Here is a 24,331-nt window from a genome sequence, read left to right as displayed (position 1 = left end):
CATTAATTTTACGGATTATTTGCTTCTTGCATGCCCTTCTTCGTATTCGTTTGTGCCAAAGCTAGACATATTGAGAACAATGTGTTTGCATGGAAGAAGTAAATAAAAGGTAATATCTATGGCACGTTACAGGCCTTCATTTATTCTCTAGTAGTAAAAGGTAATACAATTTCTATGCCTGTAATCTTACACGACTTTGCTTGATAGCGTAGCATATAGCTGCAATTGGGAGTTAATATCCACCACCAATTCCTCCACCAGCACCGCCACCAACTCCTCCTCCAACACCACCACCTGCACCACCCCCAAAGCCTCCACCAGCACCACCTCCGCCGCCAACTCCTCCTCCAGCACCACCACCTTTGCCACCCCCAATGCCTCCACCAGCACCTCCACCTACACCACCTCCCCCACCTTTGCCTCCACCAGCACCTCCACCTACACCACCTCCGCCACCAACTCCTCCTCCAACACCACCACCTCTGCCACCCCCAAAGCCTCCACCAGCACCACCTCCGCCGCCAACTCCTCCTCCAACACCACCCCCACCGCCAACTCCTCCTCCAGCACCACCACCTCTGCCACCCCCAATGCCTCCACCAGCACCTCCGCCTACACCACCTCCCCCACCTTTGCCTCCACCAGCACCTCCACCTACACCACCTCCGCCACCAACTCCTCCTCCAACACCACCACCTCTGCCACCCCCAATGCCTCCACCAGCACCTCCGCCTACACCACCTCCCCCACCTTTGCCCCCGCCAGCACCTCCGCCTACACCACCTCCCCCACCTTTGCCTCCACCAGCACCTCCACCTACACCACCTCCGCCACCAACTCCTCCTCCAACACCACCACCTCTGCCACCCCCAATGCCTCCACCAGCACCTCCGCCTACACCACCTCCCCCACCTTTGCCTCCACCAGCACCTCCACCTACACCACCTCCGCCACCAACTCCTCCTCCAACACCACCACCTCTGCCACCCCCAATGCCTCCACCAGCACCTCCGCCTACACCACCTCCCCCACCTTTGCCCCCGCCAGCACCTCCGCCTACACCACCTCCCCCACCTTTGCCTCCACCAACACCACCTCCTCTTCCACCACCAACTCCGCCTCCAACACCACCTCCTTTTCCACCACCAACTCCGCCTCCAACACCACCCCCTCTTCCACCACCAACACCACCTCCCCCGCCAGCTCCGCCTCCAACACCACCCCCGGATCCACCTCCTACACCGCCGCCTTTGCCACCACCAACTCCCCCACCAACACCACCTCCACTTCCACCACCAACTCCACCTCCTACGCCGCCACCTTTGCCACCTCCAAAGCCCCCACCAGCACCACCTCCACTTCCACCACCAACTCCACCTCCAGCACCACCCCCAACACCACCTCCAAAGCCACCACCAGCACCTCCTCCTGCACCACCTCCACGTCCAATTCCACCACCTCCGCCAGCCCCACCCCCCAAACCACCTCCTAGGCCTTCTGAAACTGTTTCTTTCTCAATCTTACGACACTCAGCTATTGCTATCACCACTACAAACATCACAGCAAACAACCCAACGTACTTAGAATACTTCCCCATGTTTCCCCAAATAACAAATAACAAATAAGTTAAAGAGAGATCGACATATAGGAAGCGGGGATCGTGAACTGTTTGGTTTGATAAACTTCGGTCACGAGCATCGAATATTTATAGTGGTGCAAGCAGGCATTGGAGTACAATACTGTAGTTCAGGGAGAACACAATTACATAAATGCATGCAGTTGGATGCTTAAGTTGTGGACTAATTTCTACGAACCATGATTAATGAAATGGTGCAAAATTCAAACCCCATTTGACAAATACTCATAATTAGCCGGTGCAACCATAATTTTGTACGTAGTCCCTGCCACTGTCTGTCCCTGTGGTGTCCCATCAGCTGTGCTCAACCACTAAGCCTGGTAGACTATACAAGGCATGATAGTCTAAATATACCCCTGGTACTGTATATTATATTAAGGACATATAGAGGGCTCAGTTGTAATAACACTGGAAATAGCTGCCTAATAGTAAATATCCATATGATTTTGCTAGCAAAAAGAGAAGAAAATCCATGTGATTAGTTTAGTCAACTTGATTAAATGGACCACCGACAACACTTCTGTTGTGTAAAATGGGATTTGCATGGCACGTAAACATCATCTAACGATCTCAAAGGATTAGATCAATTGCCAAGTTGAATCTGGATTAGTTGAACTTTTGAAGAAATTCAGCCGTCGACTTTAAAACTCCACTATATTACCTACAGGGGATGAATTTAGCCTCACAATGAGTTATCAATAATATCATTCAAATTCGTTTGCAATAATCAAACTTAAGACCTTTCACTTACAAGTGAAGATGAATATTGATGAAATTGAGGTTTCACCATAAAACCAATTGGCAATATAGGAAGTAACCCAAGATCATATAAGCACATGGCAAACCTTGTCCCTCGCCGATATGGGACAACTCTTAACAAATATCAGTACACCATAATACTAAGTGGCTTAAAACTCCACTTATTCACAAAACTGGAGGCTTCCCTTTGATAGGATTCTGTGTACTTGCTGACTCAACACGTTGAGCTGGTGATGTGGCAATGCTGATTAGGAGGAATTGGGGGTTGGCTTATCAGGTGAGGTTGTTAGTTAGTTAGTCGGTGGCTTAGAGGATAAGCTACCTAGTTACTATATTAGGGAAGTTGTAAAAGGAAAGTGGTTGTTGATGTTGTGATTGATTGTAACAAGAAATGCACCATTACTGCTACATTGAGGAAGACGTAGAGCTTGGGTTGTATCACCCTTGGGTTGTGTAATCACTGATAGGTCAAGCTTAATACGGAAGCTTATGCGAAAAAAGGACGAAGCATCGATTTTGCCTAATCTAAGTTTTATTTGATCCAATTAAACTCTCAGTTGACCTAATTAAAAACTGTATTGATTTACACTTTGCACCCTAGGGTTCAGTTTTAGTAGCAATTTGATCCGTATCTTTTTTATTTTGATAAAAATAAAAAAAAATAAAAAAAAAAGAAGAAAGGCCAACCATACAATTATAAATTGGCACATATGGCCCCTTTGTTCATTTGTCTATCAAGTTGGACCTTGTTTTAGATGTGGTTTGAAGGCTTGACTAAACAAACCGTCTATTTATTTGTATCAATTGATTAACTACGAGCATTTTGATAATTATTTTGTTTTTAGCTTTTAGTTTTCACTTGTTTGAAAATAGAAAATTAAAATATTGTTTGATAACTGCTTTTAGTTTTTAATTCTTACAAAATAAAAAGTAAAAACTCAAGAAAGTAGTTTTCAAATTTTTTTTTATTTTTTATTTTTTTTTTAACATTGAAGGTAGCTACTAAACAAGATTTCAGTTTTCAAAAAGGTGAAAACCAAAACTAAAAGTGAAATGAGTATCAAACGGCCCCTAAATGGTCTTAGTTTATATTGATTTTTTATAGAGATAATCTTCACATAGTGATTTATAATATGACCTGTTCGAATTATAAGCACGAAGTTCTGTGAACCGGGCCAATTTTGAGAAGAAATTCCTACTCATCTTTTAATAGTCTAAGTAAAATTATTTTATTTTTTTTTAATTGGAAATTAAATTGTCATTGACTCCAAAGTATATGTAATCGACCAACAACAAAAATAATACTCTTTGGTTACCCTTTAGTACTACAATTCGCAATATTTCTCTTTATTTGTAAGGTGAGAATTTTTAAGTTCAAATTTTTTGAATGACGAGTTTAATATCAATTTAATACGCACCCTTTAGTGTAAATAAAAGGTTGATAAAAATCAAAAAATAAAATATCACACTCTTGGGATTATTGACCCTACACCCAATATTAGGGCTGAATGGCCATGATTGCCCAATCTAATTCTTGTTGGGCCATTATGAAATTCTAGCCCGCTATTGACATGCTCCTCAGCCCCCAATTCTCAGCCACCGCCAGTCACCACCACTTTCAAGTCTTCAATTCTCAAAAGAGGGCAAAAGCTAGGGTTTTTACCAAATTCCTTCAAAAACACAGAAGGGGGTTTCAAATTTCAGTTTCTGAATCGCGAGAAGCACACGAAGAAACCGCAATCGAAATCGAAGAATCTGAAAAAAATGGAGGGAGGTGGAGAAGGAGTGGAGATGGTGGTCGACTCCAAGGACTTGCAGCAGCAGAGCAAAGCCTTCGATAAGCTCACTGACCGCGTCGAAGATCGCCAGCTCGATTCCACCCGCGTCCAGGAGGCCATGGCTTCCATCGCCGCCTCCTCCGAAGCCGACAGGAATGCTATGCGATTGAGGTCGGTATATTCCAATTTACTAAACTTGTATTTATCAAAATTTTCATTCTTGAATTAACTTATGATCGAGTTTGATTCGTATGCTATTAAAAGATTAAATTTTCTTTGTTACTCAATAGTAAGGGTTTGAAAGCAATAGGTTCTTTTTTTTTTTTTTTTTTGTATATACAAGCGATAATGGGGAACGGAGAATTGAACTCGGGACCTCGAGCTGAATGCTCTTAACCAAATGAGTTACGAGCCCGTTGCGAAAATAATTGTTAGATGCACTTAAAAAGCACCAATTTGAAGAGAATAAAGGCTGAACACGACTGTTATTACACCTGACGTTAATAGTTAATAGTTGGTAGGTGATGGATTATTTTTTATACTGTTCGATTCTTGAACTGTTTCTCACTAACATTAACAATTGTCGTCGTGAAATTTGTATAAAATTGTTGACTTGATTTGGGGTTTTGGATAGAACTGAAGGTGGGGTTAGCAGTAAATTTACATTTTCGATAGTGTGAATTGTAGTAACTGGATCTTATGATGTTCAACATAAGCATAAGATGAACTTGTTATTTGTTGAGACTGGCATTCCCATGTTGTAAATCTTGCTTCGTTACAATTTACAGGGAGAAGGAATTGGCTGCGGTGAAGATCAATGCAGGCGATGTTGACATAATCGCAAATGAACTGGAGTTGGACAAGAAGGTAGCTGAGAGGACTTTGCGGGAGCACAAAGGTGATGCCGTTGCTGCCATTCGACACTTGCTGCGCTAGAAATGAATTCCAAAGTATGATAAGAATTTGGGTTTCTTTGTTGCTTCAAATTTTGCATCCTCAACGCTTTCAGATATATTCAGATATTGAATGACAATTACGTTGTTGTATTGTGAGTTGCGAAGATATATTATTCAGAAACATGCACCTTAGTGACTCATTTCGTGTTTGGCATCAGTTGAGTTAGATTTATTTCTTTTTCGGAAACAATTGGTAACGGGGGAGGCCGGGGAGGGGGAGTCGAACATAGGCCCTCGTGTACAATGCAAGGATGAATAACCAACTAAGCTACAAGGCACTTGCAACTTCAACTTTTTTAGCGCTTAACAGAAATTGTTGGTCACCAAGAGGGAGCCTTTACCTTTAGACCAGTGGCAGGAGTGGCCATCCTAATCCGAAGATAAGATTCCATGACAATTATAAAGTGTGTTCATTTTCCTGCCCATATTTGTCTGTTACTATCATATTATGTGGTTGGCCTAACCCTATCTTCAAAGTAAACTTCTTTCTCGAAACCTTTTCTGCTGCGGTGGATATTATCAATTTGTTGGCACAAATTAGAGAATTCCTCTGTTGACCTGCAACATTAATACCAATGTGGTTTTGCCAAGGTAAGTCGTGCGCAGATGATTTCTCACCGTTGATGAACTATGGGTTCCTATTCGTAAATGGTCAAAATCTCTCGTTGTCCTGTGAGCAGTGGTCTGTGTAGCACTGCTCATCCACTGTTAGAGTGGCACAAAACCGATCGAACCATTTAAACCTTATAGCGCTATAAAAAAATTATAAAAAAAAAGTATTTTTGGACCGAATTGAACCAAATTGCACCGGGTTTGGTTTAGCCTGCATAAAAACGCTCTAACTCGAGCCGAATGATTCAATAGTAGTTTGGTTTGGTTTTGGTTTTTTCATTTTGCGCTCAAATTGAATCAAAGAGCACCGTTTAACCGTTAGTTTGACCACATTTTAGTGGTACTTGTTTTTAACAAGTAACAACCATTGCAAATCACAACATCGACAAACCACCCATTGAATTTCCAACTTTATTCCGCAAAAGATCATCCCATCTAAAAATGGTAAAAAGTAAAAATAATAGAGATAGTAAATAATGCAAAGAGAGATTGATCACTCTATTTACTCAAATGAATAGACTGACCGGCTGCCAAGTTTTTTTTTTTTTTAACCCTCATTTTTTTACATTTTTTATAAATCACAAAAACTAGTGACATATTATCATGTGATCCAATCCAACCGACATGACTTCCTCTCGCACTACACCCACACATTAACCATCACACAACCAAACCCATCAACCGTTTTAATACGACATGCCGTTTGTGCCATCTGACTTTCCAACTTTGTGGTTCCAATACGACATGCCGTTTGTGGGCTGTCTCTGGCTAATTTACCCTTTTTGTCACTATTCTGCTTCAATTCATCCACACAGTTGTAGGGAAGTGAAAACACTGGTGCAGCATAAAGATCCAGCTGGGAGGGGCTACAATTCTTTCGGGGTGTTATCACCTGCGGCGGTACGCGCTGCTTGGAACTGAATAGTGTACTGTCTCTGCAGGTCTCTGAGCCTCTCCAGCAGTTCTTGAAATGTTGGCCTGGCAGCTGCATCACTGGTTTTCATTCAAGTTGGAATATCAGCACATTAGCCATTTTACCAAAGTTTTGACTTAAAAATTTGAGGGGCCGTTTGATAACTATTTCGTTTTTAGTTTTCAGTTCAACTTGTTAAACACCATACAGCATTGAATAAACAATTAAGCTTGACCTTCTGATGACAACAAACGCATGCCAACCACCCTTTACCAATAAATGATAGAAACCCACCCACAAAAATCAGACTGAATACCTTTTGACAACAATAAAATATCTCTAATTATATGGCTAACACCTCGGCAAATCAGTGGGCCGTACTCTTGCGACCGATATCACTTTTAAACAGAGTTGATGGGAGGGGGCAAAGTGAGACGAGAACTGAGTTTCATCTTTCAGGGTGAATTTAATCCGCGAATCTAATATATGAAATGAACCGAGCATGGAAAGAATTACTACCTCTGCCAGCAGCTCTCAATCAAAGAAGTCCATTGTGGGTCCACATCCTTCGGGATCTCTAACCTTTGGTCCATGAACCCTACAGCTCCAATCACCTACAAGTACCCTAAATAAATTGTTGTTCATACATGCACACAGCATATTTGAAAAAGATGCGACCAAGATATTTTTCCCAAAGAAAACAATACCTGCATTGAGTTCAGATTATCCCAAGGGATCTTCTCAGTAGCAAGCTCCCACAATATCACCCCATAGCTGTATATATCAGACCTGTGTACATCCGAAGTTCCGAACATCACGAAGAGATATAAATGTAGTTTAGAGAAGCCGTAGAAGGACAGAGAATATTTAAGGGAAATATTCCATATGAACAATGGCAACATACTTCTCGTCTGAGGGTTCATTACGTAGAACTTCTGGTGCCATCCATTGAGGCTACAAATGAGAAAATTGGCATATTTAAGTGAGAACCTCACATGGTAACATTTAGACCGATTGGTTTAATATATAGTAAAGAGGATATAGTGGTGTGAGTTGAAATACCGTGCCCTTCCCAGTCTTGGTTGTGAGAAATGTTGCGTGCTTAAGACGTGAAAGACCAAAATCACCAACCTGTTCAGATAACAACAAATGGGTCATTGTTTAACTTGATCAAACGGCTGTAAAAGCACAAGAAGAAAAACTCATGGAGAAGGATTTAGAAATAGAAACGTGGCGGATGACAGACCTTGACCGTCCAGTTCCTATCAACTAGGAGGTTTGAAGACTTCAGATCTCGATGAATGATAGGTGGGTTGAAATGATGAAGATAATTCATGCCTCGTGCCTGTGGAAAGGTAGTGAGATGCAAAATCCTAAGAGACTAAAACATTACAACAGAAAAGAAAAGAAAAGAAAAACAACATATAACAAAATTCCCAGATCATCTTGCTTCTTTCTCAAGGAGAAAGGGGGTGGGGCACTAGATTTGTAATCATATAATATATATATATATATATATATATATATATATCATTTTTGTATTGTTACTCAATACTCACTATATCCATCGCCATAAGAACACGTCGTCTCCAGTCTAGTTTTGATGTGTTCCTTTGTAATAAGCGAAACAAACTTCCACTGCATGAAAAAAATATTGATACAAGAGGCACGGTCAGCTCAGAAGTACTTTAGAATGAAAATATGCATGAAATACTAATACACTGGTTGAAATGATAAACCTGAATATAAATGCTGGCAAAGATAGAAATTTCAGAAAGGGAAGTTTAGAACCAACCGAGGGAGGAATTCAGTTACGATGCAGAGACGCTGAGGTGAAGTCACAGCTCCCATAAAAAGCAGAACATTTGGATGTCGAAGCCTTTTCATGAGAGACACCTTGATAAACAATACCATATTGTGATATCAGTGTTGAACAAAAATGAATGACAATCACAAAGTTAACCATAAAGTAAAAAAGTAAAGGAATATTTTTACAGTATTTCAAACATAATCCCACAGGCTTCAAGAGAATCACACCTCTTGTCTGAAGGAAAATATCACATCTTCTGAATATTCTTGCCTGGAGAATACCTTGACAGCAACATCCTATAAGAGCAAAGATACCATTAAATCACACATGAAGAATACATGCTCAATGTACTCCTAATGCTTCCTCACATTCCATAATCTAAAGGCGATGAACATCCCACATGCATCATCGATATTACTCCTAGTTCGTGTGAATAAATAAGTCGCTCACTTATACTGCAAAAATATAGTTCAATAAAAAAAAATTACACGTATCAGAGACTTTGAGCGGTATATATGGCATTTCATCCAATTTCATGCTTTATGCAAAATATGTAGGCATGAAAACCCTATGGTTATGAAGAAATTTGCGGAGCTTTTTTTTTTTTTACTTCTTGCACATTGAACTGCATTTTGTCTTTCACTAGGGTAACTGGAATTCTTTTACTATCTTTTCCCCATTTTTATGAAAAGAAGAGTAAATGGAAATCATCACTCGACCATATCATTTTAGTTAAATCTAGAACTATTTTTTTGGGCATCCATTTAAAGTGAAGATTAACCAAAGAAAGAGTAAAAGAACATACTGATCCATACCACAGACCATGGTATACGGTTCCGCATGATCCTGCAGAATGGAGGAAAACAGCAAATACATGTCAGGAAGAAATTCAACCAAGCAAACCATAAAATCATAAACTTGCAAGAGAAAGGAGCATAAGTTCAAGAGAACTTTTGTTTGGTCAAGATGACCAATTCTAGCTACTGAAAAAAATGGACATTAGATGAATGTTTTGGAAATTAAATAGTCATTTACCCATGTCATTAGTGATTCAAAGAAAAAAGTAGATGATTTGGGAAAGATCATATATACCTTGGACAATTAACTTAATCACCTTTGCTCATCTGGGTGATTACAGGCATGCTTTACCAACATCAATTAAACAGTTTCCAGAATGAAGAATATCAATAATTCAGAAGCATGACGTTTCACTGGAAATATGATTACCTTGCCCAACTTGTTCTCCAATCATCAAGTCTTCCCATAGGATTTCATAGTCCAGGCTGTCAGTGTCTACATCCACCTTATTCACAGCACTGCTGCTAGCACTTCCACAGCTGCTGGCACTGCTTGTGCTGTTAACATTAAATGAGGAGGTCCAGGATCCTGTGGCCTCATTATTTGGAGTCCGGTTATTTTCATTCACCTGACTTTCTGGTTTTGAACCAAAATAATTCTTCTGATGAGCTGAATCATTCTCGTGTTCATTATGCAACCAAGGCCAAACAAAACGAGTATTCTTAGCCTCTTGCCCTTCTCGCTCATTTCCTTTCCATGGCCATGTTATCCCTTTCTTACCCATCCATGTTTCTGCTTTCGAGGATATCATCATCTGGATCGAAGGTTTTCCTTCACTCTCATCACCAGAATCTCTGTAGGGTTTTCCTGGAGACTTCTCATCAATATTGGAGAATACTCCAAAAGGAGATAGGGGCAAATCTCCTCTAGGTGTGCTAGCCCCACTTGAATTCGCATCCTCCCTATGATCAGAGAGAACACAATCTGAACCATGATCAGAATGATGGCAATCGCTCTCACCTTCGGGATCTATGTTGTTTTCTCCCACCCGAATTTTCGACTTTACTTTGTTGCTCACTTTGGATGCCTGTTTCAGGACTCTAACAATCAGGATACACTAGTGAATAATAAATCAAAGGAACACGGAAACTATAAGACTAACCAAATTTGTTATTTTGGATGCAATGGCATTTTGTAGAGGCTGCTGAGGATCAAGGCCAAGTTTAGCCGTAACACGAGCTCTAGACCGGCTGTAGCTTGAATCTGATTCTGGGGGCTTTCCTCCTGACATTGGAATCTTACTTTCTCGAAAGGGCCGGATATCACTTGACACGCAAATAATCCCAATAAAAGTGCCATCATCATCATAGAATGGAGTATCTGTTACAACAGCTGTAAACCTCTCCCCAGCTTTGTTCTTGACAGGGAACTGCCCAGTCCAGCTCTCCCCCTTGCTGACACGATGGATTATAGTGTTTGCTACAGCATAGTCTTGAGGATCTACTAAGAGCTCAATGGGACTATGTCCAAGGGCCTCAGCCGCAGAATAACCATATAAATTTTCAGCAGTTTTGTTCCTGCAATATTCAATTTTCCCAAATGCACCAAGTTGATACCTTCTAACACTAAAACCATATTTCAAAGAGGAATTTTTATACGAAAATAATCAAATGCTGATCAATTTAGTTTCATCAACAGAAATTCAGCATCACAACCAACATATATACAGTCAATCTCAATTCAACGAACCTAACAATTCACATTTGCAACCAGAGTTGAATTTATATAACCACCCAGTAATCGAATAAATACTAGAAAAATATCAAGCAATTCATGCTAGTGACAGATAAAATTTACCAATACAAAAAAGTAGACAAATGAACATCAAAATCTGCAAAACCAAGCCTTGATTGAGCTACTTACCAGTAAATTATAAGCCCATTGATATCAAATATATGCACAGATTGCCCAATTGACTGCAATATGTTCAGATACTGCCTGTCCGTAAAGTTCACAGCTGAAGGTCCGGTGCTACTGCTTCCTTCACTGCCGCCGCCGCCACTGCCTCCAGTGGGAGGATCATGGCTGCGGCTCTCCCTCTGAAGCGGCGAGGAATGCCGAAATGAAGAAGACCCTCTCTTCCAAGCCGCCGCATCGTGACTTCCATTACCAGCAGCACCGCCGCCCCCAGCGACTCTCCTTCTGGGCACAGACGAGAACCTTGAGCGCTGTGGCGAGACGGAGTGGGCCCTCTGGTGCTCTGATTTGACATCCTCAGAGTGCCTGAGCTTGGTCATCTCCTTCTTGAGGTCGGCCTGACCCGCTTCCAGCACTTGGATCTTCTTCAGAAGCTCCTCCGCCGGCGGAGTATCCATGGCAGCACCAAAGCTTGAAGCTTTGCACCAAAACCCACCAACCCAGTTGAAAATCTTCAATGAAATGAAGAACCCAGTTCTGGAAATGGCAGCAAACCGACCTCAAACGGAAGAAGACTCATGGGTTCTCTCAGTTTTCTTCTACTCCAATAAAAAACTTGAAAACAATGGACACCCAGTTGAGATTATGATCTTGAAAGCTATAAGCAAGTATGGGGGTTGAAATTGATAAGACAGACTCAGAGGGATTGATTGATGAATCTCCCTCCCTCTCTCTCTCTCTCTCTCTCTCTCTCTCTCTCTCTCTCTCCCCAATAACTGCTCTTCTTTTTCCCTTGCTTGTATAATAAGTGCAGTCAATTACTAGCTAATTTGAGAGGTCAAATAACATATTAGCATTCTGCTTTTCATCTTCCTTCTTCTTCTTCACCCTCTCTCTCTCTCTCTCTCTCTCTCTCTCTCTCTCCTTCCTCTTTTAGGTTTAGCTTATTCCTTCTCTCTCTCTCTCCTCTCCCTCCCCCTCCTCTTTTAGGTTTAGCTTATTCCTTCTCCCCTCTCTCTCTTTCTCTCTCTCTCTCTCTCCTCTCTTGTTTTTGGGCGGTTAGCTGTTTCCTCCTATTCCCTAATTTTTTTTATTTTTTATCCCATCATCATCTGAATCTTAACAATTAAGACCAGAAGTTCATTTACATGCTAAATTCTGAAAACGATGACCCACGCGCTAAATACGGGAGTACGAACACCAACCAATCATTGTTCGGATAATCCCCTTCCCATGTCCAATCGGAGATCAGCGTCCTCTGCACGCGAGCTGCTGCGTTTAGGTTTTTAACCAGGCTTTGCTTTTTCCGCTAAAAGGCCCTCCAAATTGGACTATTTCCGCTCCTCTTTTTATCCCGCCACCTTCCTCCTCCTTTTTTCGGAGTCCATGCAAAAATATTGTACAAAATAAATCCCAAGTGGGCAATGTCCCTTTTCGTCCATTAACTTTCCCTTTATTTTCTGAGTTCTAATTGGTCCTCCCAAATCGGGATTAATATATTGGGATTGGATTAACTTGCGGTTAAGATTAGGGGTGGGTTCAAAAAACCGAAAACCGAAAAAAACCGAAAACCGAACCGGACCGAGACCGAAAAAAACCGAACCGAAAAAAAAACCGAACCGAAATTGTCAAACCGAACCGAACCGAATCTGACCGGTTCGGTTTCGGTTTTTGAGGCTCGGAAACCGAACCGAACCGAACCGAACCGATATATATATATATATAATTTTTTTGAATATTTATAAATAGTTTAGTCATACAATCATAACAAAACAGAACCTGTTGCCAAGTTGGTTTCAGTGAAACTTTACAAGCATGGAGGCATGGGTTCGAACCCTCATGCCTCCAGGATTTGTGAGATTTTTTTTAATTTTTTAATCTTTTTAACAAAACAACCCTAACCCTCCTCCTCCTTATTTTTCATTCCGCCTAGCCTATTAATATGAATGTGAACTTTTATATTTCCTTTTTTTTTTTAATAATTTTGGAGGGAGAAAGAAAAAAAAAAAAAAAAAAAAAAAAAAAAAAAAAAAACCGAAAAAAACCGAAACCGAACCGAAAAAAACCGAACCGAAAAAAAAACCGAACCGAAAAAAACCGAAAAAAATTTGAACCGAACCGAACCGAACCGAAATTTCGGTTCGGTTTCGGTTTTGAGAAAAAACCGAACCCAGCCCTAGTTAAGATTACTTCATTTGCAATTGCACATTATTCGGACTGACTTATAGTTCACCTACATTCAAACGAGCTTATTATTCATTGGACTGACTTATAATTGGTTCTCGTTTGAATGTGTTTTTTAAAATGATTGAAAACATTTTTAGAAAAAATATTTTTGGATTACAAAAGCACTTTAAGTACTTTTCCAGGATTTACATTCATCTTTACTAATGATTGGTTCTAAAAATATTTTCACCAAAAACACTTTCAGTCATTTCAAAAGCACATCCAAACGAGTTCTATTATGATAAAAAAATTGTGTTTTATCTATGGAAACAAACATATATAATTAAAAAATAGACGTTAATAGGGGTTGGTTGAGTTGGTAAAGATGATTATATTTGCTAGATCAATGATTAAGTTCCAATCCGCTACCAGCGACACCGCTACTTGCGGCATGTTGTAACTCTGAGATGAGGTAACCTCCCCTCCCGCCAACTTTTTTCAACCTCAAAACATGAAAGGACGGATAAGGTTAGGTTTGTGAGCTCATATGAAGTATTTGTGTTCATACATATCACGAGAAAAGGGCAACCTTGGAGTCTAAATCTAAAAGTTGTCTAATTAATCAAGTGTAATTTTTTGCCTATTTAGGAAAACAGGATCTACCATGGAATTATATGCCGTGAATGGAGAGGGGTCTCTGTTGCTTATTTGGCATCACTTTCTCTGAAGACCTTGAAAATTCATTGCATCTATGGCCCTATGGGTTGAAAGAGTGGTGAAACATAACCACTAATTGGGGTTTGACTATGTTCTTTCCTCTTTGAATTTTGCATAATCGGGTCTCGTTTACTCTTTTCTTAAATAAATAATAATGTTTTTATCACAAATGTCTTTGAAATTAACTCACTTCATTAAGATAATTTCTGAAGTTAAAAATTGATCAATGTCATCTCTAAATATGGATGTTGCAAATCAATATCGTTAATCGTTTTGAATTCCGTTGAAAATTTTGTTAGTATGTTGATGTGACACATTGTGGAGCCCTCCACTCCAATATTATAATGTCATGTGGAAAAGAGAAAGTTTTTAGTCTCATAAGCTCATCTAACTTCATGCAATTTTATATAGAGTAAAAGTTGTTTTAGTCTTGCAGCCTTACTAAATATTTCGTTTGGAGCTTGTGTTTATGTTACATGTGTCTTTTAATCGTACATTTTGAGCTTTACTTTCAACATTTGTGTAGACTAATGTGAGTTATTAATGTTTGTGTTGACAATCATTCACGTGCAAGCAACGTTTAATATTGTCTTGTATTTATTCATTATTCATGTGCGTAACTAACATTTAGAATTCGTTTTGAGCTAGCGGAATTTAGGACTTTGTTCCTCTTTGCCCTTCAAACTTCCAATTTGGTTTTGACTTCCGTTATGCTTTCAATTCGTGCAAGTGGTAATTCTGTCGTGATCTTTTTATCTAAATGGCGTGCAATGTACATGGCCAACATCTAGTGGCATATTCATAAAAAAAAAGTTCTACATTCACAAATAAAATTGTTAAGTAGTTGAAATTATGATAACTGAGTTATGAGAAGAAAAAAATTAAGAGGAATTGAAGCTTGCTGATTTGCAACAAGTTCAAAAACTTTTACTATCTAAAATGGACGGAGTAGCCACTTAGTACTTCGGTCTAGTAATATTTTTCTTCACTTCTAAGTGAGAGGCCGTAAGTTTGATTTTCGCCAAAGATGAATTTGAATCACAATATTGCTAGCCCATCGTGAAACTAAGTCATCCTCCTCCCTCACATTTTTCATTTAGTCTTTCTCTCTTTATAAAGAAGTCAACACAAGATGTTGACGTAACTATTGTAACCATTCAAATAGAAGTGGAGAATCCTACTAAAATATGGACAAATGAAGGGGAATTGGCACGAACTAAAAGTTTAAGAGAGCTAAAAACCAAATTAAAATAAAAAAATAAAAAAAACAAAGTAATTAAGACTTGTATGTAATAAGGCATTGCTTAATTATTATTTTTCCTCCCTTAAGTTATGTTTGAGTGAGAAATTTCTATGCCGCTTGGAATTGAGGTCAAGTTATTAAACATTATATAATAGGGATTAAAAATACCCTTTTTAAGCATTACAAATGCCTTTGAAAGAGATTTACAAATTCCTAATTTTAATGAGTCATTTATAAATTTTCTTCACGTACACTTGTAACGCTTACAAGCGACAATTCTAACCTCTCACATCTATCATTTTGTACTTTATTTTTTATGATTTTACGTCAATTTCTTAGAACTTGAAAATCTCACACTTAAATCGTGCTTATATTAGTTTGATGCGGCCAACATTTGTTTCTTTATTTTTCCATTAAAAGTTTTCTTTTTTATAATTGGACACCATCAACTTTGGAAGCAAGCAAGAAGCAAGTAAGAAGCAAGTTGCACAAAAGTTTTAGCACTAGGACTTGGTTTACGTGCACAGCACTATCGTGGGCGTGCACGCGCGCAATTTTTGGAGTGAAAGAGACAATCGGCAGCAGCAACAAAATATTCTTAATTATCTTTCCTACTTAGAGAATGGGAATGAATTTCAGATTCGCATATCATAAGGCACATTTTGGATTCGATTTTAGGCTCTGGTAAATCGCATGATAGTGATCAGAAGAAGGCTGAAATGCCTTTGTAAGTTTTTCCAACCCTCAAAATGATAGACTATCGTGATAAAACCACTAGCTGATCCATTTATAAAAGAAAAAAAAAATCTTTCCTAATTAGAGGGGATAATATTATGGATGTGATATCCGCACATGCCGTTTTACTTCTCACACACTTTTTTTAATTTTCGACCGTCGGATCGGATGAATTGAAGAAGATAAACGGATAGAAATTATCAAAAGGTGTGTGAGAAGTAAAATGAGATGTGTGGATAGCACACCCTTATCATCAGCAAACAGAACAAGTGACACTTCCATTATTACCATTATTAAGCTCTTAAACTTTACCATAAAAAAAATTGACCACCCCAATGCATGCCCTCTAAAATATCATTATCTCAATAACAAAGCCAGCTCTTATAAGGCTCATGGTGACCTATCAAGTTGACTTAATTAATTAGGCATACTAACTACATCCATTTCTATAATAAATTAAGTAATGACCAACTTGGACTTCAATACCTAAGCTTGCTTTATAAGTTATAATCTTAAATTTCAAATTTTGTCTTTTCTTTCGAGTCACATTTGGTGCCTAGGAATAGAGTGGATCGGATAACCCCGAGTTCTGAAGTTTATTAAGTTACATGAATTAGATGGATTAACAATATGGGGCAATTTCGACCGATGAGACGATAAGCAAGTTCCAGAATCCATCCAGCCTGAGAAGAGGGGATAATTGTGGTGCAGAGGTGAGCTGAATTGGTGTTGTCCAACGCCGGTCTTGGGTCGCTTGCTAAAGTGGGAAGAAATATGTTCTGTGTAGTACAGTAAAAAAGAATCCGGCGGCTTTGGTGGTGCCTGTGCAGTTTGTTCTTGGAATAAGGAGCATCGCCTTTTGAAACTGTAAAGTCTTGGAAGTTTGATCAGCTAGTCAATACTATTTGTAGGTCTCCGAGGCATAGGAAGCTCGAGAGTAATTAAGAAATAACATCTTTCTGACTCTCTGATATATTGGACATCACCATTCATGAGCTTTAAAATCTTTCTGCACATGCTCAGTCCTAGTCCCTCCTGAGTCATCCATTGACTGCTATGGAACATGTCTTGAACTAATTGAGAAGGAAGACCTTCACCAGGGCATACCAACCTTCACCATAAACACGGGATTAGTTGTTTAAATATCACAACGGTAATATTTATGTCATTAACAATATAAGAAGAAAAGTGACAATTTTAAGCGTTGCAATTTGTAAGTAGTGCCCAGCAAGACTAGCCATTACTGTGAAGAAAGCTGGGAGAGAGAAATTGCAATTACATGAAGCATACAATCATTATGGTTAGACTACGCCAATAGAAAGTAAGAGGTTCATTAGGTACAAAACCGAACTTTGCATTACTAACTCCTATTCACGAAACCAAGTCATTCAAAATACATCAAGTAAGTCACTGGCTCTGAAACCATGATCATAACTTTCTCTTTTGAAAGCACATAGCATATATATGTTAAACCCTACGCGTTGAACATAATTTCAGCCCACAGGACACCAGGCAAAGTCAGGTTGCAAGGACAAGTTGTGTACATTACTCTGTTATCTCATCCCCATCAACATCCACAACTAATAAAATATTAATAGTGAGAAGACAAACCACCTGAATTCAGTACGAACCAGAGTGATTCCATCAGGTACTTTCTTCAAGATTGGAAGAACATGAATCTCCACCCAGCCTTCAGGAGAGGGTGCATAACGTACCATATTCAATAAGAAATCGGCCAAGATCTGCTGAATTCTCACTTGATCACCATAAACAGCCAATGTTTTGATTTCTTCAGGAATATCCCGAATCAACTGTAGATCTCTTTCTCTCATCAATAACATTACTTGGCTAACAACAGCATTTATGACACCCCCAAGTAAGAATTCTGCCTTCTCAAGCTCCAATGATCTAATTGAAAAGCTAAAAAGAAGTAAGAAACTTAATTATGTTTTTCTGTTCAATTATGAAAAAATTAAGGTGCCAGTATTTATATTAAAAAAAAAGGGTTAATCTCAGTTTACTACCCTGAAGTTTCGTGGTTTTCTACATTTGGTACATGAAGTTTTTTTCATCCCAGAGTCATACCTCAAGTCTTAATTTGGGAACAATTTCATACATCCGTTAAGTTTTCTGTTAGAACTTCTATTAGCTGATGATATGGTGCCCACGTGGACAATAAATGAGCACCACATGTAAATATGGACCCACTTCAATATTAAAAAATTAAAAAATAATACAAAAAAAAAAACAAAAACAAAACCACCCGTCTTCTCCCCCAACCCCCTCCCTTCCTTCTTCCCTCTGTAATTTCTTCCCCATCCCCCTCTCTCTCTCTCTCTCTAATCCCTACAAGCCTAACCCATGTGGATATTTCTCCTCCTACCACAATTTCTTCCCCATTCCCCTCTCTTTCTAAAATTGTAAGTACAGCAAAAGCTTGTACAAACGGCTCTGTATTCATCTCTGATGGACTATGCCTGCAGCAGTTTCAGAAGCTCGTCTCTGCTCCTTCCATGGCGATCCCCGTCTCCACACCCACAAACTTCCTTCACTTCGAAGCTCAAATTTATGGTAAGCCCTTGTCGTTCTCCCGTAATTTCTTGCTGTATTTTTGTTGTTAATTGCTTCAATTTCACAGAGACTGAAGCGTTTGGATATGGCGAAGCATTCAAGGGTGGTCAGGAGTTCTTGTAGGTTCAACGAAAATGGCTCCGTCAATGGGTTTCCGGTCATATCCAACAACCTTTTCATGCAGGAGGTAATGATTTCTCATGCCCCTTTCCATATTTTCTTTATTTGTTGGGGTTTTTTGAGTTTTATATGGGTTATAAAGCTTGAAAATTTTCGGTTTTGAATTGCAGCGGAGAGAGAGAAATGGGTAGAAATTAGGGTTTTACAAATAATAATTTGAGTGTGTTAGAGGAGATGGCAGATTGCAGGTTGCAGAGAGGCATTTTAGAGAGAGAGAGGGAGATGGGGAAGAAATTACAGAGGAAAGAAGGATGGTTGGGGGAGACTGGTGGTGAAGCAAGGCTGGGGGAGAGGGTGTGGGTTGCAGACGGGTGGGTTTTTTTTTGTATTTTTTAATATTGAAGTGGGCCCATATTGACACGTGGCGCTCAGTTATTGTCCACGTGGGCACCACGTCATCAATTAACAGAAGTTCTAACAGAAAACTTAACGGATGTATGAAACTGTCCCAAAATTAAGACTTGAGGTATGACTCTGGGATGAAAAAAACTTCATGTACCAAATGTTTAAAACCACAAAACTTCATGGTAGTAAACTGAGATTAACCCTAAAAAAAACACTAGGATGTGAAAGGATCAGTGGAGACATAAAGAATCAACAGATACAAATAACAATTAAAGCAAGGGGACTGATTTGTATTATGTCTCAAGATAAGAATGCAGTCCCAGCAGAAGTTAATAAACAGAAGACATACGAGAAGAATTTTGTTAAAAGAACGTAATGGCATAAGTTTATAAGAAAAACTTACCCATTGTCGATGCTATCAAGATCTACATCTTTTATAATCTTCAAAATTTGCTTCTCACAAGCAGCACCAGTCTCCAGAAACTGCCTTTGATCTTCAGTTAAGTCTGTAGCCTCCAAAAGTGAGTTAGTAAAACGTATACCGCTTAAAGGATTTTTTACTTCCTGGCAAATGTAAGCCAATTCTTTCATCTTAGATAAACATTCCTTTTCCTGTTGCCTCTGAACATTAAGAGCCTGCTGCAGTTCTGGACTAGCAATCTGCAAAAAGCAGAAAGCTCCAATAACCTGACCTTCCGTATTCACCCTCTTATTCGCTGTCAAGAGAGCTTGTACATATTTCCCATTCCGGTCAAAGAATGAAAAGGGGAATTTATCTGTGTCTAGCCCTTCGATGGCATTGTGCAAGACAATCATGAATTTTGTCTTAGCATCTGGACCCTTGATACGACAGCAACGGCCAAAGACCTCTCCAACCAACATTTTTCCAAGGACTTCTCCGTGGCTCCACCCAGTGAGCTTTGCCATGGCAGCGTTCCATTCCGAGCAACATGTGTTATCATCTGAAGCAAATATGGGTGGGATCAAAGGATTGGGGCTATGAACAATGGCCTTGTAATCACCTTGTATTTTTATGAATTTGTCCATTACTACTTTTTGACCAGTAACATCCTGACCAACAAAGCAAACTCCAACTATGTTATTAGCGTAATCCTTGCTAGAGCAAGCATTAACCACAACAAAAACAGGCTTGTTATCATGCTCTGGCCCAAATGTCCTCATTTTGATTTCCACATTCTTATCTTCTTCACCTGAATTGCAAAGGCTAATGTAGTAAAATATCCAACCTTTCCCAAAATTAGACTTACTTTCAGACTTAATATTAATCATTCCATTCAAATCATCCATAATGCAACAAAAATATACCAAATAAAAAGCTGTTTTGCCCCCTATCTTTCTTATCTTTGCTTTTCTTTTTCGGAAATTCAATTTCATTCAACGATACTGAAACTAAAACAACCCAAGAGGGGAAACAACTAACAATCAAAGGCACAATTTCTAAAACAAAGCAAAACCAAGGAGGCATGCAGGCCCGAACAACAAAATATACCAGGGAAACATCAGTTGGTGACAGGGAGTCTCCACTCCCACAAAAATATTCAAGTTAGAATTTGATGGAGAACGTTTGAGATTTAAGGCCAGCAACTAATAAATGTTGAATTACGTGTTTAGCCCCGTATTTTGCCATAATCAGCCATGCTGACATTAACGGTATGCACCTGTTTGTTTTAAGGTAACATACCAAAATTCATACCTATATGGTACGTAAACACATTCTCTGCCCTTGTTGCATTGCTACTGAGCAATCAACTAATTGACCAGTTTCAATGGAGAAAAAGTAATGACCTAAGTCTCTCTTGCAGATAGAATTGCATTATTAAGACCGAATACAAGCGATAACTACAATACATTGCTAATACAAGAAAGGCTAACATTTTTTGATCTTTCCAGTGAAGCTTAATTAATTAGAAGGTATCAAGTCATCACAATAAAGCTATCTCAGTGAAGTTCATGTAGCACTTGAAGTAGCCAAGATTGCTATGACTTTATCCTGTGCCATTCAAAGATTTACTCGGAGAATTTGAAAATTTGACCTACACTCTTCATGCGTCAGTTTTATGATGACAACGTTTGGCAAGAAACTTATATTTTGATTAGCGCTGTGGTGTCACTGATATTGAGAAAATACTGAAAAAAATGTCAATAACACCGCATAAATAAACTCCCTAATTAAACAGGAATAAAGACATTAGGTCCAAAAAGACTACCTTTTAACGCGCGGGACAGAAGTTTTTCAACAATTTCTTCAGATTCTTTGTAAACGAGATCATGAACCAAAGACTTCCCGGTAGCTTCCTCAACTGAGAGTCTGGTCAACTCTGCAACCTTTGCATTCCACCCATTTATACAGCCATTAATATCGACAGCAAATATGGGAGCAGTTGCAGTTTCTATCAACCTAACCATTTCTCTTGCTACAGAGCTGAGCTCATTGATCCCTTGGAGCTCCAGATCACCAAGCTGGGTCTGCATAACAGCTTTTGAATGGTTTGTCTCTGTGTCCTTAAACGAGTCACGCAAAATAATCTGCAAAGAGTGTATTGCATCCATTTCTGCATTCTCCCATGGCAAACTCCGGCTTTTAACTACTTCCAGAAACGCCTTGAATGAAGAGCGTGGATGCATCCTCTGCCCATCATCCTTGTCCTCTGGATGATGCTTTGCTCCACCCCATTTGATCTCTTTCCCAGTGTGGGATCGAAACCAGAACAGAAAATCCCTTTTAGTACTATAAGCAGCCGCCATCCCGCAAACTGCATCACCAAGAGAGGCAGCTCCAGGGTAACCGGCATCACCCAAACTATCTGTGCTCAAACCAGTTGAACTTCCATGGAAAGCCAACAACCATTCCACAATGTCCTTTATCTGGGCTTTGGTAGGCGTCACACCAAGCGGGTAGTACTTCCCTTGGTAGTAGAGTGCAGCCCCATCACACTTAACAAGGTCCATTATACTAGGATTTTGAGTGACTATGCCAGTCGGGGAGTCACGCAGAAGCATGTCACACAACAGAGTCTGCGTCCTTAAAACATGTTTCTCAGACATTTGTGAAGCCAATTGCAATTCCATATTTAACTGAAGTCCAAAGGCCTGCATTAAAAACTCACAAGCATACCGAAGCGGAAATGGAATACACCGAGCGGAGGTGTGATGGCAAACAACCAGGCCCCATAATCTCATTGAATTCCTCCCTCCAAGAGCTTCCTCATCTGTTCCATTGATGATTACCGCCAACGCCAATGACGCAATGGACCCCATATTAGCCATGTACTGGGAATGGCAACCATGAGGAGCTCTTAGTGTGGATCCGACCAAGCACAAAGGCTGCATCAACCCTTCATCCTGAATCACATCAACCGGATTGGCGTGACAATCTACTATCATTCGAACCCGGTTCTGCCTGAACAAGAACCTTGACGCCTGTGGAATATCCGTGGCCGGGTAGTGCAGCCCAATGTACGGCTCCAGGTCAGGCCTTTTGCTCTCAGCCACAACCTCACCATGCTCATCCTCATGAAACTTATAAACCATAACTCTATCATAATCAGTAAGCTCCTTCACACTCTCCACCACAGTATCACACAAAAGCTTAATGTCGCCGCCCGGCAGCGACTGCAGCTGCGAAATCGCCCTCACCGCCAGCTTCTGCGACTGCACCGCGCCAGCAATCGACAGCGCAGCGTCCTCTGTTCTCGCAGGCTCCAAATCAATCACGACCCCAACATCAATCCTATGCAAAATTGCATAGAAGGGCTTTCCAGAAATCTTGGAGTGGATCCAAATCGGGTTCAAAAGCGTAATCTCCAGAGCGCCAAATGCCTTCTCCAGCAAAACCGCGCTCGACGGCGTGAACAGCGTACGGATGTCGGTCCCAATTGTGAGAATCTCCGGCTTATCAAGGATAGGAACTGAATGCGGCGTTAGGTCGAGCATGTCACGGGCGTTCTCGCTGTACGCAATGACTCCAAACGTGGCTTCGTCCACAGCCATCATGCACCCGAACGGTTGGACATGGCCGCCCCTCTGAATCCTCGAAAGGTACGCCGTAATCTGCTGCTCCGGAACCGAATCTTTGGTGGTTTTCATGCTCTGCGAGTAGTCGAACGACTTGCCGGACTCGCCGGACTGCTCGAACACCGCGTGCAGCCGAGCATCAACGGTGTACTGAGCAATGGCTTTGCTCATAGACTCCGTGTTGTGGTGAGCTTTGATATTGCTGGTGCCCGACGATTGACCGCCTGACGCCATTTCTGCTGACTTGGGTCCTCCCCGTTTGACTCAATTCTCACTGGGTTGGTCCTAAATTCGCTGAAAAATTATAAAAAAAGGGGTAAATTCTAATACTCCATGAAAATTCGACTCCGATCAAAGTGAAAGCTTGTGACTTTTTTCAAAAAATGTAAGAAAGCTTGTGAATTCTGATGGCGGTCCTTAATATTTACGTGGTTTAATTCTGAGATGGGAAAAAGCTGGTTTGGCTTGATTCTTTTTTGTTTTGTTGTGTTCTCTTCTCTATGCTGGGAGAGAGAGAAAGCGAGAGGGAAGAGAGAGAAAGAACTAAGAAGAAATGAGAACGACACTTTATTTCTCTCTTCTTTTTTCTTTTTTCTTTTTTTTTTCTGAATTGTTGTTTTTTTGTTTGTGTGGATTTATCTCTAATATTCTTCATTTTCGTTTTGCATTATTCGTGGTGAGAATAAAAATGGAGGCCATCATTCGATTGGTGGTCCTCTGCGTTTGGGAGTTTGAGCCAATGAGTCAATGACAATAATTTCCAGAAAAATTTTAAGGACTCTCTCAAAGTAGAATTCTACGTCAATTCTTTATTACTTTATAATTTAAAATCAATTTTTGTGTCAAAATTATAAATATATGTAAAAAACTGAGGTGATAGAAAATACATACAGTCCTACTTTTAAGATAATCCATTTTAAAAAATCTCCTTCATATTTTTTTTAATTTTAATTGTAAAATCCCACATCATCAAGGGATGAGGCTCCTATAAGTTTTTATGTATATTTCCATCTTTACCTAGCACGAGACCTTTTGGGAGCTTACTGGTTTCGAGTTCCGTAGGAACTCCGAAGTTAAGCGAGTTCATACGAGAGCAATCCAAGGATAGATGATCCATTGGGAAGTTCTCATGTGAGTTCTAAAAACAAAAAATTGTGAGG

General features: G+C 40.0%; 4 protein-coding genes and 1 long non-coding RNA gene across 10 annotated transcripts; 2 read left to right on the top strand and 3 right to left on the bottom strand.

The window, feature by feature from the left end:
- Window positions 1-103: 103 nt before the first annotated feature.
- LOC137736931 (uncharacterized) lies at window positions 104-1,716 on the bottom strand. Of its 3 annotated transcripts, XM_088683301.1 has the most exons (3): window positions 793-1,714; window positions 457-750; window positions 104-294 (listed from the first exon to the last, which is right to left on the bottom strand). In XM_088683301.1, the coding sequence occupies exons 1-3, from the start codon at window positions 1,595-1,597 to the stop codon at window positions 233-235; spliced, it is 1,161 nt and encodes a 386-aa protein (XP_088539427.1). In that variant the 5' UTR covers window positions 1,598-1,714; the 3' UTR covers window positions 104-232. The 3 variants fall into 3 exon arrangements, with proteins under 3 accessions (XP_088539427.1, XP_088539426.1, XP_088539425.1); XM_088683300.1 differs by having other exon boundaries at window positions 457-1,714; XM_088683299.1 differs by having other exon boundaries at window positions 104-1,716.
- A 1,408-nt stretch (window positions 1,717-3,124) lies between these two features.
- Window positions 3,125-5,269, top strand: LOC137737718 (uncharacterized). The gene is made up of 2 exons (XM_068477264.2): window positions 3,125-4,344; window positions 4,962-5,269. The coding sequence occupies exons 1-2, from the start codon at window positions 4,160-4,162 to the stop codon at window positions 5,107-5,109; spliced, it is 333 nt and encodes a 110-aa protein (XP_068333365.1). The 5' UTR covers window positions 3,125-4,159; the 3' UTR covers window positions 5,110-5,269.
- A 946-nt stretch (window positions 5,270-6,215) lies between these two features.
- LOC137737894 (uncharacterized) lies at window positions 6,216-12,298 on the bottom strand. 2 transcript variants are annotated; one of them, XR_011068847.2, is made up of 13 exons: window positions 11,186-12,298; window positions 10,425-10,839; window positions 9,692-10,349; window positions 9,270-9,310; window positions 8,692-8,760; window positions 8,450-8,550; window positions 8,214-8,292; window positions 7,901-7,999; window positions 7,717-7,785; window positions 7,559-7,608; window positions 7,362-7,443; window positions 7,174-7,279; window positions 6,216-6,734 (listed from the first exon to the last, which is right to left on the bottom strand). XR_011068847.2 is itself a non-coding variant. In XM_068477470.2 (13 exons), exons 1-13 carry the CDS (start codon window positions 11,635-11,637, stop codon window positions 6,608-6,610), a joined length of 2,337 nt encoding a protein of 778 aa, XP_068333571.1. In that variant the 5' UTR covers window positions 11,638-12,298; the 3' UTR covers window positions 6,216-6,607. The 2 variants fall into 2 exon arrangements, 1 of the variants encoding a protein (XP_068333571.1); XM_068477470.2 differs by having other exon boundaries at window positions 7,174-7,268.
- A 4,214-nt stretch (window positions 12,299-16,512) lies between these two features.
- LOC137737892 (phytochrome B) lies at window positions 16,513-23,735 on the bottom strand. 3 transcript variants are annotated; one of them, XM_068477469.2, is made up of 4 exons: window positions 21,365-23,735; window positions 19,540-20,347; window positions 17,655-17,948; window positions 16,513-17,151 (listed from the first exon to the last, which is right to left on the bottom strand). In XM_068477469.2, the coding sequence occupies exons 1-4, from the start codon at window positions 23,403-23,405 to the stop codon at window positions 16,932-16,934; spliced, it is 3,363 nt and encodes a 1,120-aa protein (XP_068333570.2). In that variant the 5' UTR covers window positions 23,406-23,735; the 3' UTR covers window positions 16,513-16,931. The 3 variants fall into 3 exon arrangements, with proteins under 3 accessions (XP_068333570.2, XP_068333569.2, XP_088539424.1); XM_068477468.2 differs by having other exon boundaries at window positions 17,655-17,960; window positions 21,365-23,681; XM_088683298.1 differs by lacking the exon at window positions 17,655-17,948 and having other exon boundaries at window positions 21,365-23,638.
- On the top strand, window positions 18,470-19,041 carry LOC148691947 (uncharacterized). Its single transcript, XR_015955207.1, has 3 exons — window positions 18,470-18,611; window positions 18,679-18,798; window positions 18,902-19,041. It is a non-coding gene; the product is annotated as an uncharacterized LOC148691947 (long non-coding RNA).
- Window positions 23,736-24,331: the final 596 nt, after the last annotated feature.

This window comes from Pyrus communis, chromosome 13, assembly GCF_041283825.1.
Source record: "Pyrus communis isolate YQ-2024b chromosome 13, ASM4128382v1, whole genome shotgun sequence".
Classification (NCBI taxonomy): domain Eukaryota; kingdom Viridiplantae; phylum Streptophyta; class Magnoliopsida; order Rosales; family Rosaceae; genus Pyrus; species Pyrus communis.
This window is presented reverse-complemented; position numbering and strand designations above follow the sequence as displayed.

What these genes read in the sequence shown, in the direction of transcription:
- LOC137736931 (XM_088683299.1), bottom strand. Translation starts at nt 1,597, where the DNA reads ATGGGGAAGTATTCTAAGTACGTTGGGTTGTTTGCTGTGATGTTTGTA.
- LOC137737718 (XM_068477264.2), top strand. Translation starts at nt 4,160, where the DNA reads ATGGAGGGAGGTGGAGAAGGAGTGGAGATGGTGGTCGACTCCAAGGAC. An exon ending in AGGAATGCTATGCGATTGAG is followed by an intron (nt 4,345 to 4,961) that starts GTCGGTATATTC and finishes TACAATTTACAG; the next exon opens with GGAGAAGGAATTGGCTGCGG.
- LOC137737894 (XM_068477470.2), bottom strand. Translation starts at nt 11,637, where the DNA reads ATGGATACTCCGCCGGCGGAGGAGCTTCTGAAGAAGATCCAAGTGCTG. An exon ending in TATTTTCCTTCAGACAAGAG is followed by an intron (nt 8,551 to 8,691) that starts GTGTGATTCTCT and finishes TTGTTTATCAAG; the next exon opens with GTGTCTCTCATGAAAAGGCT. An exon ending in GTAACTGAATTCCTCCCTCG is followed by an intron (nt 8,293 to 8,449) that starts GTTGGTTCTAAA and finishes TTTTTCATGCAG; the next exon opens with TGGAAGTTTGTTTCGCTTAT.
- LOC137737892 (XM_068477468.2), bottom strand. Translation starts at nt 23,405, where the DNA reads ATGGCGTCAGGCGGTCAATCGTCGGGCACCAGCAATATCAAAGCTCAC. An exon ending in TCTGTCCCGCGCGTTAAAAG is followed by an intron (nt 20,348 to 21,364) that starts GTAGTCTTTTTG and finishes TTTGCAATTCAG; the next exon opens with GTGAAGAAGATAAGAATGTG. An exon ending in CTTGATAGCATCGACAATGG is followed by an intron (nt 17,961 to 19,539) that starts GTAAGTTTTTCT and finishes ACTTCTTTTTAG; the next exon opens with CTTTTCAATTAGATCATTGG.